The following is a 15,744-nucleotide window of genomic DNA, read 5'->3' on the forward strand; positions in this document are numbered from 1 at the left end:
TCAGCCAAAAATAAGGCGCAAATTTGGCCTCACCCATGAGAGGCCGAGTTCTGTCTCAGTTCTGGGCGGGCACTCCCCTGTACCAGCATCTTCCATTTAACCGAAGAGCGTCTCGGATCATCGACGATCAAGTCATCTCGGCTTGATTCTTTGGCGTTGCGTAGAGATGTTGTGTTTCTTCTACCGCGTTGTACCTATGTCACGGCGCGGCGAGAGCTCAGAGTTCATATTCAGCATAGCTGAATTCCACTACCGGACATTTGACGCATTATGTTGACGTCTGGCATTCTAGAACAGCGTGCTTTGCGAGGTACCTACTTATAGCCTTGCACAGTCACTTTATGCAATCTATTATCGGCTGCAGTTTTTCCGAACCGATACGACTTAAGACCTTCAAAGCTTAGAGCATAGGTACCTATACTCCTAACATAAAGGCCGGCAACGCATCTCTTCACCCCCGGTGTTGCGGATGTCCATGTGAAGATGCCCCACCGGGAAGTATTACTTGAGTCTCTTACGAGTTTGCCCCCTTTTAATCAAAAAAAAAAAATAGATTTGTCTTTAAATTTTTAAGACAAACTCGTTTCATGAAAAGCCCTCGACTTCAGCTTGGGCTTGTTAGTCTCGACTCGTTTGCAATAACCTATTTTCCACCCTTGTATCGCAATGTACTATTTGCATACCGAACTGTGAACTTTAAAAACATGGAAATCATTTTTCAAATCAGCCTTTGGTTTTTTGATTAGCTTTATGTATTTATCACGTCATTTGAAAATTTTTCGTCATCATGCATACGTTAAAAACTCGAGTAATTATTGAATATGAGCGCCGTCGTGGAAGCGACCGCCATAAACAGCAAGCACCATCTACGAGGAATACGGAGCAAGCTCTGTAATTAGTTGACTAGCGCAACCTACGCGTTGAGGTCTACCAGAACCAAGGGCCTTTTAACCGTATTGTTACCAAGGACGTTACTTAATCTTAGATACCAATGCCTTAAAATAAAATTGACCCCTAGACAAGTGATCACTGTTTGACGAACTAGTTCCGGTGTGATAGATCATAACTACTTACCAAACAGGAAGGGCACACATCTCTTACCAGCTTTGGTCAATCTCCGTTGTCATCCTGCACAAAAGAGCGTCTACAATCTACAAGAGAACTAGATTTGGCCTTTGCCATCCACTATAGTGGCGAAAGGTCTGGTAGTATATTGGCGCCAACGACAGATTTCTTACTTTATCCAGATTTTGCACTATTTGGCGGTAAATAAATTTAGTACCCAAGAATGAAACGCGAACGAACCAGCGAAGATGCATCAATTGTATGGTTAATTAATTACTTTTTATTCCATTTTATGTTTAAAAAAAATATAGAAATAAATAAATAAAAAATTATACAAAACCGCATTTCTATATATTATAATAAGATTAGCTTTTTTATCTTTTACAACATTGGAAATAGAGACTAACTTCAGGAGCATCTCATGGATACAGCGAGCGGGTACCGGTTCCATCGATCCTGAGACTTGCAACTCGGGTGTAGGTGTATGGCCCCCTTGCGATACATCAGCACTCAACATCTCTGCTTGTTTTCCCTGCCTAGCCAAATTTAATAAGAACCTGTTTCAGATGTTTAATCTATGAAAGAACTTATGCAGATCCTGTATTTTCGGCGGAAAGACATAAAAAAATAAGCCCAACTACAATTCTAACTCGAATTTATTGATAGCTGTTTGAGTTCATGGCGAATAACAATTCTTGCATTTAAAAAAAGTCATTCCATTTATTAGGGTTCCGAACGAAAATAGAAAAAAAATCCGGAACCCGTATAGGATGACTCGTGTGTCTATCTGTCTAAATGTCACCTTATATATTTGAAAGGATGCTGAAATTCTATGACCCATATTCAGATTTGCAAAGTAAATGAATATTTTTTTAATTAATGGTAATTTTTTGCAAACATATATAAAATGGCTCGTTATGACGATATCAAAAATATTGTTTTTATTGTAAAATAAATAGATTAGATTTTAATCATGAAAGAAGACGAAAATTCCCCCCTTTAACCTCCGAAACTACTGTGCCTAAAATTTAGAAAAATATATAATTCAGTTTGTTGCTTGTAGATTACAGGATACCTATTAAAAATTCTATCAGTTAATTAAAAATTAAATTAATAGTAGATTCAAAATTCATAATCTAATATAAGAGTAGGTACCTGTTGTAAAACATACCACAATTGAATAAAAACATTTGACATTGGAATTGTTCGGAACCCTCTCTAGGCCGGTTTTTTATTGTAATAAAATAAAAATGAAATACAGTGTGGTATCAAAAACTGGATTTATATTTCCATTCCGTCGGTAATTTATGGTCAGTTAACAATTTTTCTCAGATATACAGAATAGGCCCCACAGCCAGCATCAAGCATAACATGTACTTTCAATAACAATGATACAATTTCAGACCTAATATACTAACTTAACATCTATCTAAATTTAAAGAATATACACAGGTATAACTAGGTTATCTACAATTTTAAATAAATTATATACACATAATAATAATATGTTATTTACATTTGTTGTGTTTTGACCTATCTGTAACCTGAGAAATTTTGATTTTTCCTACATTCTGGGCAGTACCATTTGCCTTTAGGCGGTACCATGATACCGACACATTCAAAATGGAACCATTCAATAGGACATCCTTCGGCATCACATGCTATCATTTCTGATACCTCGTCATAAGGACATCTACAGTAGCAATAAACACTTTCTCCCTCTTTGGCCTGACGCACTGGGGGTCTTTGGAACGGGTAGGGCAAACTCGACGTTCCCGAATTCAAATACGTTGGCGGAGGCAATGTTGACGTATTTTGTACTGTAGGCTGATATATTTCAAGGGCTCCTTCATCACTTGTATCTTCTTCACTGGATTCCATGGATTCTGTATTCATCAAAATTCTTGGAGGTTCTGGATCTGGTACAGGAGCAGTCAACCTTATGGGCTCATTAAAATTGAAAAAGGTTTGTGGAATCACAGTAGATGGTATCTCTTTCTTGGTCTTGTGTGGTGCAGGTGATGGTAAGTCTTCCTTTCTCCATTCTAGTTTAGGCGGTAATTGAGGCTTTAGTGCTGCAGGTGTTGATGCTTCATCATCACTAGAGTACCCATAAAATTTGTTTGGAACTCGCCGTCGTTTTGATGCCCTTTTCCTTTCAATAGAGGATTGGGTGGCTTTTAAGTTAGTTGCAGTAGGATTTTGGGTTTTTGGTGCTTCTTGTAGATGTACTGTGTTTGATTGAAGGGATATTGTAATTTTATTCGGGATTAATGGCGTTGCAGGTTCAGGTTCAGGCAGAATTACCCCTTTAGGAATGTTAAGTTTAATAGGACCATGTTTTTTAGAACTTCTTGACTTCTTTTTCTTCTTGCTCTTTTTCTTACTACTGCTCGACTTCTCTTTGTTTTCAACTTCTTTAGGTTCCACCTCCTCTTTAACGGGTGTTGTGCATCTACTAACTTCCTCAGAAACTGAACCACCATCAGAGGGTGTAATAGATGACAACAATTGATTCCGCTTTTCATTGTACAATTTGTTTGCCAATTGTTGTGGATTTTCATCATAAAACTCTTCATCTGTGTCACTCTCTTCAGTTTCTAAATCAGTTTCAGCAATCGTGGGTTCATTTTTTTCAGCAATAAGCACTGGTGTTTCTGTCATACCCATGACATCAACATTGGATCCATTACTCATTCTTCTAGCAGATATATTTTTACGTGAAACTTTTTTCATTTTACGAGCATTGTGTTCTTCATTTCCAGAATCATCTGATGAGTCAGAATCTGATGAGCTTGATGAAGACGATCCACTGCTGGAAGAACAACTACAATTCGATCCACATGAGCAGCTTGAATCACTATCACTACTGCTACTGCTAGATGATGACATATCTCCATGCCTTTTTTTTGGTGACTTTTTGTTTTTCTTTTTCTCAGAATTAAGAACATCTTCATTTATAAGAAAATCAGCAGGTATTACACAGTAATCATGGTCTGATTCACAAACATGTCGTCTTCGGGTTGGAGGGGGAGTTTTTTCTTTTTGAGGTTCAAAATTATTAGCATGGTACTTTTGAAGATTATCCCAAATTTGTAACACTTGTTGTTCACTTGATTTGTCATCTTCTATATTTTCTTTATCTTTTTCATCTTTCTCCAATTCAAGTTTTGTCTCATGTGTTTCTATATTTTCTGTTTTAATGACTTCAGGCTTCTCTTTTTCATTAGAAGTATCTGTCTGTGCATCATCAAAAACTTTATCTTGTGACTCCTCTTTAGGTCCAAGTGTTTTACTCTCACCATCAGATTCATCACTACTGTCACTTTCAGACAAGTTAAGAGCAGGTAAATTTACATCCAACAGTAATGCATCCTTATCTTTTAACTTCTTTTTCTTTGACCTTTTTGTGACCATTTCCGGTTCAACTTTAACTTCTGAAGATCCTGGTTCATTCTTTGATTCACAAATTAAGTCAATGACTGGTATTTGATCTTTGTCATCAAATTTATTATTCATGGCAGTCTGATTATCATCAATTGTTTCAGTTATTAGTTTTTTCTTGTGCTCATCTATATGTTTATTTAATATTTTTTTTGAAACAAATTTTTCAGTGCAGTCTTCTTCTGTACACACATGAGGATACTCCCCAGAATGAAATCTCTTGTGAACCTTTAAGTAAACAGCTCTTGTAAATTGTAGGTTACATTCTTCACAAGCAAAAATTGCTGGTGGTATGCAAAAATGATAAACATGCGGCCATTTCTTTTGAAGACATCTCTTACACATAACACTTTCAGTACCATGTTTCCAAAATAAATGATTATTTATGTCTGGTTTATTTCTATAAGCAATGCCACACCGAAAACATAAATGGTGTAATTTGTGTTTCCAAACATGATTAGACAGGCGTGCTTGACTTTGACAAAATTCTAAACATACATCACAGGTGTGGTGAATCTTCCGAAGATGCACCATTAATCTAAATGAAGAAGATATAGAGTCTACATTACAAAAGCAACATCTAAATTTAATTACATAGTCAGAATTATATGTTCCTGGACACAAATGACAGAGTAGTTCACTATAAGTATAAAAATTGTTTTTACACATAATACACAGCATAATGGTTTTCTGGTGCATTTTACGATTGTGCAGATATAGTTCTTTATGTACTGCAGTTTTGAAATAACACTGAAAACATTCAAATATTTGACTATACTGCACAGTCTCACACTTATCAACACTATCATATGAGTCCAAATTAATAAAAACTGAAGCCACTTCTTCAACACCAGCCTTAATTTTGGCAGATATAGTCTCTGGTAGTAGTTCTTCCGCAGTAATACTGTTCACTGTTGCTGAGAATTTGTGTTGGGCAACCATATGTAAAGCTAACTGTTCACAATTTACAGCAATTTTCCTAGCATGATTGCAGTAAATACAATTAAAAAATGTTTTTAAAAGAAATACTTTCATAAGGTCTTTCAAAGGATACTTATCAATTGGCTCATCTAAAGTCAGTTCTATTGCCGGAGAAGCATCAGTTGGAGTGATATCCTCCACATTAATTTCTCCATTTGCATCTTGGTCCTGTCCTTCAGATGTAGTTTCGACTTTTGGAGACAATTGGTCATTTGTAGTTATCTCTGGCATTTGTACTTTATCATCTGGTGTTTCATTATATTCTTCCTGTATTTCATTATGACTTTCTTCGGTTACTTCTTTGTTAGGTGGCATACTGCTTGTATAAGGTTCTTCCAAGTTCTTATCAATAATATCATTTTCCTCTTTTATTACCTCATGAGTAAATGTGTTGTTTTCATCCACAGTAAGCTTTTCACTGCTATCACTATCAGATGAATCATCACTAGAAGAAGCTTTATCAAGAAATTCTTTAGGAACTCTAACAGTTAATTTTGGTACCCTATTTAATGTATTCACATCCTCAATTTTATTATCATAAATAGTAGACTTAAGATTGTTTTCTGGTTTGCTATCTAAAATATCATAGGGAGGCTCACAATTATTATTGACAAGAGTTTTTACTATACTTTGTTTGTGATTTTCATAAAATGTAGTTTTAACAAAAGGACTATCAGCCTTGTCACATATAGTCATTTTAATAGACGGTGTTTTAAGCTGTGGTGCTACATCTGGAGGTTTTTCTTTCTCATATCTCTTGGGTGGTCGTCGATTTCTTGAAGGTGGTTTATTTGCTTGTGAATATTGTTGCCCCACAGATGGGTCCACTGTAGAATTTATAATAACAGGTGATTTTGCACTACTTAAACTTAGTTTCAACTTAATACCACATTCTTTTTCTGGTGCAAGAGGATGATTATCTTGCATTTTAGGCACTTCTGGATCAGATGTGTAGCTTTGAAGATCGGTTGTTTGCCTTAAATTGCAAGAATCCAATCCACTATGAACCTTTTCATCACCATTCAGAGGGGGTATATATTCTAAAACATTTTCAGTAGGGCTTGGATGTTTGTAGTTTGGACTTTCCATTTCTATTGCAGAATCAGCGGTATTGCTAGTGTCTTTACTTTCATTTAATGAATTACTAGAACCTATACTGGTATCACTATTAACAAAATCAGGATTATGAATATATTGTGTGCTTGTTTTTGGAATATGTGTGGGAACTGTATCACAAATTTGATCATTGTCTTTAATATTATCAGTCACAGGTTTTTGCATTTCCTTTGTCATTACAGGGCCACTAGTAGTCTCCTTAACATTTTTCAGAGAATTATTTGTCTTCAATGAATTTTTACTAATTAGGACAGGTACAGGTTTTGGTTTGACATTATTACAGTCATGGTTAAAGAAGTCATCTTTCTCACTACATATTTCATCACACATACAGCACATTAAATAATAACTGCCATTATAATCATTGGTGAAGTCTTCTTTGCTATTATAATTTAAATAATGAACATTGTGTTTATTTATTAAATGAGCTGATAATTTTTCAGCTTTGGAAAACATGCCTAAACAAAACAGACAGATATGCCTATTGTGTACTTCTCTCATGTGTAGGAAGAGATTCCAATTTTCATAGTAAGTGCCACAAGCTGAACATAGGTATACTTTTCTTGTGACTCTAGATGGCCCACTTGACTGGCCATCTGTTTGTGTAACACCTTCTGGACATGACATGGGCTGTTTTGCCTGACCCCTACATATTAACTGATGTTTTTTCAGCATTTCTAGTGTTTTAAATGTCATTGAATAGCATTTTCTACACTTAAACTTCACCATTGGCTGTAATCCTAAGCTCTGTGCATATTCCTTTAACTGTGATACTTTTTCAATTTTGTTCTTCTTAAATTGTAATAGTTGACTTTTGGGTACAAGCCGAGGTACAGGCTTATCTTGTTCATTTTCATGAACAGAATCCATTTGTTGTGATGTAGCATTATACTGACTATGGTCTAAGCGTTTTGGTATTAGTTTAGGAATTCTTGGATTTGTAGTTTTATTTGCATAAGTATCATTAGTTTTAGGGATACATGGCTTTTTCTTCTTATTAGTATTATTGTATGGAACAGAATTATCCACAAATGGTCGTTTTCCCAGATGAATTCTTAGTGGATTAATACGTTTTTTACATTTGTCGTCTTGGGTGGCATCCGCGCTGTGACGTCGTGGTTCGTAGGAATTTTCCGAAGGAATAGACGGCTCGCCAGCAAAGTCATGTCCGTTTGTAGTCACTTTCGAAGTTTTATCACCATAAAAACTACCAAAGGTCGATGTTGTTCTATCATCTCTCGCACTCCCAGTATTACCATCTTCCATAGTTTTCTAAAAAAGAAAACACGTGCTCGTTATACTATCAAGAAACAAAAGACATTCAAACAAGAAGAAATCAAAACTGATTCGAATTATTATAATAGCAATAAAACAAAAATCGATTATAGCAATACCTGTGAAATCGTACTTCCAGTAAGAGAACAAAAATCTAGATTTGTTTCCATGCATCCGTTTAAGAACAGAGCTCCTTGCACCAGGCCTAATAAGAGGCAGCCGCGGGCTGGTCATTCCCGTAAAATGGCGTCACTTTGTGAATGTAGATTGGTGTTATCACAATCACTGTAAATAGAAGTTCGCATCATTGATATCACTATTAACACACATTTCCTACATATAAAGTAATTCATTAGGGTCTATATTATTGAAATGGACATTTGCGATGTTTATTTCCAAACACATTGAAGAATATCGTAACGCGTTACGAGAAGCTAATTCATAACCATTGACAAGTTCTTTTTTTTTTTGTTGACATTTTTAGTTTTTCTTGACATACACTATATTGACTAGGGTATTAAACCAAGTTTAAAAATAAATAATAAGTTTTCAAATAAAATTCGTGTACCTGATTCATTACAGCCAATTTATTGTATGTAATTTGATACTGTTGAGTTTGTGTTGACGCATGACTTTATTTCTATTTGTAATCAAATTAAATAAAAAATTCAAATTAATGATAAACTCACTTTCTATCTGCATCTGTATTGAAATTTGCAATATTCAAAAACATTTACGTAACAATTAAGTAAAGTTTATCCAAATGTTTCTCTCTCTCTAGTCTATTTCTCTCAAACTCTGGCACGAGACTCAAGTGAGTCTGAGAGAGTTTGGCGAGTCAACATCTCCTGAGGATAGTCGTGTCGAATGGTTTGATGACAAATATTGGCGGAATTAACACTGAAAAAAAAACTCAAAACATTTGGATAATTATGAATTTCTGTAAAATAACGCCTACTTCCATAAATGTTCTTAAGTAAAGTTTATCCTATGATGTGTCCCACGACGACAACGACGACCCATATAGTCAACTGAGCTAGAGGTGCTGGGTTTGAATCGTGGAACCGAGGTACGTGCAAAAATTTATGTTAATGATCAAATAAAATAGATAAATGACCACCTGAGGTTTAAATAATTTTGTTCCGTTCTCTAATTAATTTTTTTAATAGTTTTGGCCGGTTATTATGTAAGGGTCATGGTTTTTTAATTTTATGCAGTCATAATCTGCATATTTACTGCACATACATCATTGGGTCAGTTTTTAGCAGTTAAATGTATAATTAAAATTGTTACTTTATATCATATCATCATCTCGGATCATATCTTACTAATTACTATATATATATATATATAGAGAATTGAAGGGGTAATAAATACCTACAGTACACGAACAATATTTTATGAAGACCGCCACGCAGCTGTGGTGAGCATAAGAATAAAAGCCATAAATGTGAGAATAAATGAATATCAATGTTTGTTTTTCAGATTTATAGATGTTTACATTTATGTATGCTTCGGTATGTATATTTTATATCGTTGTCTTGCACCACTTACCTCTTATTATAAGCTATGTCTTATATGAGGCAAGATAATTAATTCTGTAATGGTGTGTCAAAAAAAATATGTATGCAATTCACATGGGGTAGAAGTAAAGCTTTCCAATTTTTGGCTTCAAAATTATGAGACGAATGTAATATTTCAGGAACAGTTGTAGGTTAATAATTGTAGGTTTTAGTAATGATCATAGTGATACAATGGTCGATAATTAATTTACATTTTATTCGTACATATTACATAGATTTATTCAGACTCAAAGTTTACATTTTCAATAAATGATACAAGAGGCTTAGGGTAACTGAAGTATGGAAGAAATACTTAATATGGTCAATGTATCTTTGGAATACTCCGTCAATCATTGTTTTTGTCTTGTCTTATCAACAAATTTAATTTTCAAACAAAATTTAGCGTCCAAAAACTCAAACAACGGAATCGCTGTATTCAATGCAAAATTTACATTAATCTCTAAACTGCATGTGAAATCCTGATACATGTTGCAAGGATGACACATGATTACCGCCGCTATTTAAGACATTACTATCAATGCTATCAAATTTATGTTCCCCTGGTGTCTATGTGGTAATACGTTGAGTATATATATAGGCATAACTTAAGAATATATTAAAAGAATTATTACTCGCGTCATACATAAGTCAATTTCTTAATTCAACTATGATCGCCTGTTACCAGAACACTGTATAATGCTTCCTATCTCATTTTCTCGCACGAAATCATATGCATTTATGTGTCTCTCTTTCTGTTATCTCTTTTTACTATCCCGCGTTTTCGTTTCATCGACTTTGAAATGACAATGATGCTAAGAATTTTTCACTTAAAAACAACAAAAACAAAGAAGATAAATTGTTTTGTTGCTGATGTCAATTTTTAATACTTATGCTTAGCATATTCTTTTATATCAGGCTCAGGTGACTCCCCACATTATATATAACAATACTTTTTTTTATCGGATTTTTCTGTTGATTTTATATCTGATTCCAAAGCGCTAAGCTTTTCATATACAGCGGTGAGAGCTTAATGCAGAAGGCAACAAGCAATATCTCCCCTACCCCCTTATTCATAATGGTCCACTAACTTTAAACAGCCGCTTAGGAGTGTTATTTCTCATTCTTACTTAGGTCAATAGAAGAAGACAGAGTGAGAATTAGCAATGCTTTAAGTTAGCAGACTTATGAATAAGGGGGCTAGTCTATAGCATTGCCGAAGTTAATCTTGAAAAATTGACCGCAGACCTAACGTAATATTCTAGTCCTTGTGTAGAGTCTGGATAACAAGAGGTGGCACTGGAATTATTTGCACACTTTGTAGTTGCAACTACTTTCTACTCTGTGGTCGAGAAGTCTTTTTGTCAAACAGAAGATTCCTTGTCTGTGTGGAGGATTGTCAATCGAGTGTTAGGCCAGTGTGGTATAATCATTTTGTTTTGATACTATGCTCATGTACGTAGCTAAGTGTGATTTGTTTTAAAAATAATTCATTTTAAGATTTAATTAAAACTACTTTATAATACGTGAGTTTTGGCAGAGTTCAATGCACAGACTGGATTTAGTTATTTAAAATTAATTCACATAATACAAAGCTTGTAATGAGAAATATAACGACATACGGCACAACTGCATGCCAGACGCATAGTCAACACATTATTATGAACGTACCATGATTAAACGGAGAGCTTGGCGACATAGCTCCTCCCTAAATAAAAAAAAATAATTGTGTGGTTTTATGATAGTACGATGCAAGTGAAACTCTTTTTCACAAAATGACATATTAATAACACTGAATAAAAAAAAAAACAAATTTCCTAAAATTATGCTATAATATATTATATTTTTATTAATTATTAAAAAACAAACAAAATAGCGTGGAGCACGGGCACAAATGACTAATAGTCTATACACTACACGGTCAGCTGCTGCGAACTATAGGCGCCGCCCGACCGTCACCCGACATGCAACACGCAGTCGAAAAAATTTGAGACGATGTAATAAATGTATCACTTTAATAATTCAACATAAGAAATTGAAAGACGGATTAGCACATGTCAATATGACATTGTAATTGAATATTAAAGATTGTCGCAAATTTCTGGTAATATCTGAAAAATTTATAAATAATTTATTTATTAGAAAAGTAGTTACAAAAAAGAAAACAAATAGACTTGGAGATTTTCAATAAATATTATTGAGCAAAATGAAACACTTTTTTTACTCATTGAATTTTAACAATTACAAAATTATTTAATTGATTTTTAACGGAAGTTCTTTCTTTCATCAGAAAAAATCCGTGTTACCCCTTAGTCCATGTAAGTTACGCCTACAGTGATTTTACTTATTAAACAGTATTTATATCACTTTTCGTAATACAAGTACATACATCACAAGAATTGAACACAACAAATGACGCAATGTCAACAGATATAACAAACAAACTTTTAGCGTCTTCGAGCTATTGAGGAATGAAGAAAACTGACTCCACAACCGCCTTTTTTCACCGCAGTTTAAGAGAAATTAAGTAAAACATATTCTGTTTAAGTGGTATATTCTACTTATTGTATATAATTTACGTTTTGTTATCAAAACAGAAAAAATCAAATATTGATTTTAGAAGGTGTTATGTCGATTCAGTACTAGAGATCGATAAAAAAATTGTTAGTATCTATAAATCAATTTATCGATCTTTAATAGTCATCCCTAGCTTACACTGGTTCACACTTCACCCGCAAATATTGTATTCTCTAATCTTTGTTCACCCACAGTCGGTGACACACAGTGGGAAAAAATATATATTCTTTGACCTCGTCTTTGACAGGGTATGAAAAAAAAGCGCGGGAACTCTTGGTTGCTTAGGGCGGTCTTTTTAACTATAAAATTAAATATTTCTATTATATTGTATATAATCCTCATATTTTTGAAAAGTATATAAGTATTTGTATATGTTTATCATGTAATTTGTTTAGTATAAGTAATAGTCTATATATTTAGTGATTTAGGTTTGTGCTAAGAGATGTCGAAAAGGCGGAATAAAACCAAGCCGGAACGAGATAAAGGTGAATCTATTTTAGATTCCACCTCTGAAAGTAGCGAATACTCCGATTCGCGTACAGTTTTGGAAGACCACGAGGACTTTTATTTGCCATATAGGGTGGCCGACTATTGTCGCCGATATCCGGAAGACGCAGGTGCCGGTCATGAATTTATAGTCTTTATAGAGAGTGTCACTGAACAGCCACTTGGTAGTCGTGACATGCTAACTCTTAGTAGCTACTTATCGCGCTTCATTAAAGGCATTAAATATCTTAAGAAACTCAACAAATATAAGATAGGAGTAGTGTTTGAACGACCCAATTTGGCTAATACATTGCTAGACAACACGACATTTTTAAGGGAACAAAATATTAAGGCGTCCATCCCAGCAGGTGCCACTGAATTGTCTGGAGTGATTTCCTCCGTACCAATTGATATGTCCAACAAAAAATTTTCAAATCCTTGTCAAGTACAAAAAAAAATATTTCTGTTCGGCGTACAATGAAAAAAAAAAACAAATCCGATAGTGGTTTTATATTACAACCTACACAAGCAGTCATTATTACCTTTGCGTCATCTACTTCACTCCCAGATTACGTTCACTTAAAGATGTGGCGTCTACCAGTGCGACCTTATGTGCCGCCAGTTAAGCAGTGTTTCCAATGCCTTAGGTTTGACCACTTGGCTAAATTCTGTAAGAATGCTCAGCGTTGCTCAATCTGCAGTGAAAATCATTCATATAAAGAATGTACTATACCTATTGACAAAGTAGTATATGTACACTGTAAAGGTAACCATCTTGCAGTATCAGGTCAATGCCCTATAAAACAAAAAAAGATATTGGATAGTAAAAATAAAAGTAAAACACCATTATCAGATTTATTTAAACATCCAACAAACTTTCCATCACTCAATAAGACAGAGAACACACAAGACATCATTAATTTAATTTTGTCCAATCCAGCAGCAATGAACCTAATCACAGAATCAATAATCAAAGTCATTACACTAAATAAAACACAGAATCAAAGCATTAGCTCACACGCAATTAGTTCAGCTATTAAAGATACCATACAAATTAAAAATAAAACGTCACATTCAACTTAACATAGTACAGTGGAATGCTCAAAGTCTGTTGTGTAACAGACTTGAGCTTCAAAACCTACTTTATGAGCAGGACATACACATAGCACTTATATCAGAAACTTGGCTTAAACCAAATATACAGTTTTCTATCAGAGGTTATACAAAAATAAGAAATGATTGTGGTAATGATCACAATGGTGTAGCAATTTTTGTTAGAAATGGCATTTATTTTCAAAAGTTAGAAACATTTTCTGATAACTCCTTGCAAAATGTAGCAATCAATATTAAATACAAACAAAAAGACATCTCAATTGTTAGCTTTTATAGTCCTGGCAACAGTGTACCTAACTTTGACAAATCTAAATTTAATAGACTGTTGCATAGTATTCCAAAACCACTAATAATTGCTGGTGATTTTAATGCTCACTATACCATTTGGGGTTGTAATAGAACCAATTCTAGAGGTAGAGACATCATGGATGTAATGGACGATAATGACTCAATGCTCTTAAATAATGATCAACCAACTACAGTGGGTACTAATTCTTGGAGACCAAATGGACTAGATCTAACAATAGTATCATCTTCATTATTCCTGTGCTGTGAATGGCAAGTTCATCAGGACTCTTTGAGCAGCTATCACTTGCCTACAATCACAAAATTTTCCATGGTAGTGTCGGAAACTGAATCTTCTTCAATTCCATCCAACATTCCTCCACACAGTAATCTGAAAATAGTAAATTGGGACCAATATAAGAACTTAGTAAATGACTTGTTAAAACAATTTGAAATAAATAATTGTAATCTACAGAAGTCTTACAATAACTTCTGTTCCATAATTCTTAGAACGGTAGAATATTCAGTACCTAAAACCAACTATCACTGTAACAATATTACTCATCTACCTAAAAGAAAGCGACAACTTCCCTGGTGGAATGGGCAATGTACTAAAGTGGTAGAAGATTGCAATCAGGCTTATCTGTTATTCAAATCAAATTGCAATATCCAAAACTACATTCATTTTAAGCAAGCTCAAGCAAAGAAAAAATGTGTATTAAGACTTGAACGTCATAAATCCTGGACAGATTTTTGCTCCACCATAAATAGGTTAACGCCAATGAAACAGATTTGGACAAAAATGAGGAAATTTATGAACTTATATTCTAATAATAATTGTTTCTCTAGCAATAATTCGATATCCAACTTTTTACACAAATATACTCCAGATACAGTACCAAATTTGACAATTATTCACAATAATCATCCTTTAAATAGCACCAACTCTTTTATGATTGCCCCTTTTACTTTTGAAGAATTAAAAGCTGGTCTATCATCAAGAAAGGACTCTGCATGCGGTTTGGATTGGCTCTCCTATAAAATGTTTAAACTCCTAAACTCTTCTAACATAAATAAGTTTCTAAAAATATTAAATCTCCTATGGAACAACTCCATTATTCCAGAAGAATGGAAAAGAGACTGTCTAATTCCAATTTTAAAGCATGGGGAAGATTCTAGTTCAGCTGATTCATATCGTCCTATCACACTAAGCTCGTGTGTTGGTAAAATTTTTGAACAATTAATAAAACAGAGATTAATATTTTATATTGAAAGTAACAACCTCTTACCTAATAATCAATTTGGATTTCGATGTGGTCGTTCCGCTTGTGAGAGTCTACGGCATTTATGTCTTGACATCCATAGTGCCCAGATTGACAATAAGATATTGGCTGGTGTTTTTTTGGATGTTGTAGGAGCATTTAATAATGTTGATTTAGAACAATTACCATCCATTCTTCTATCCTTAAATGTCCCTGAAAAAATAGTTAGTTGGATATTCAATTTCTTGCATGGTCGTAAACTTTATGTTATAGTCAATAACCAATTAATAGGTCCTCGATATTCATATAGAGGCGTATCGCAGGGCGGAATTTTGAGTCCATTTCTCTTTATAATCTACATAAATCAAATAAATATTGTCTTGGGTAATAGAGTTTCTAACCTCCAATTTGCTGATGATCTAGTAGTGTATAGTTTCGGACTTAATTTATCAAATGTTGTGTTACAGTTAGTTATGTTTGAAGATGAAGATGATATATAGACTTAGCTTGACTATGAACAAGCTGTGTAACGTGGAGAATAGAAAAATTAAAATGAAGACTTGGCTGTATGGGCTTTTGAC

The 15,744-nt window shown here is 34.1% G+C and overlaps 2 protein-coding genes and 1 long non-coding RNA gene across 3 annotated transcripts in view; 1 reads left to right on the forward strand and 2 right to left on the reverse strand.

Moving 5' to 3' along the window:
- LOC126964668 (germinal-center associated nuclear protein) overlaps positions 1-15,744 on the forward strand; it is a 357,720-nt gene that overhangs the window by 234,105 nt on the left and 107,871 nt on the right. The window lies entirely within an intron of this gene.
- Positions 2,329-8,315, reverse strand: LOC126964419 (uncharacterized). The gene is made up of 2 exons (XM_050807519.1): positions 8,001-8,315; positions 2,329-7,878 (listed from the first exon to the last, which is right to left on the reverse strand). Exons 1-2 carry the CDS (start codon positions 8,049-8,051, stop codon positions 2,599-2,601), a joined length of 5,331 nt encoding a protein of 1,776 aa, XP_050663476.1. The 5' UTR covers positions 8,052-8,315; the 3' UTR covers positions 2,329-2,598.
- On the reverse strand, positions 13,345-15,370 carry LOC126964871 (uncharacterized). Its single transcript, XR_007729444.1, has 2 exons — positions 15,191-15,370; positions 13,345-14,292 (listed from the first exon to the last, which is right to left on the reverse strand). It is a non-coding gene; the product is annotated as an uncharacterized LOC126964871 (long non-coding RNA).

The sequence above is a fragment of the Leptidea sinapis genome, chromosome 1 (genome assembly GCF_905404315.1).
Source record: "Leptidea sinapis chromosome 1, ilLepSina1.1, whole genome shotgun sequence".
NCBI classification, from domain to species: domain Eukaryota; kingdom Metazoa; phylum Arthropoda; class Insecta; order Lepidoptera; family Pieridae; genus Leptidea; species Leptidea sinapis.

Excerpts from the sequence above, each read along its gene's own strand:
- LOC126964419 (XM_050807519.1), bottom strand. The coding sequence starts at position 8,051 with ATGGAAACAAATCTAGATTTTTGTTCTCTTACTGGAAGTACGATTTCA. Across the intron at positions 7,879-8,000 it reads CTGGAAGTACGATTTCACAG|AAAACTATGGAAGATGGTAA; the intron begins GTATTGCTATAA and ends TTTCTTTTTTAG.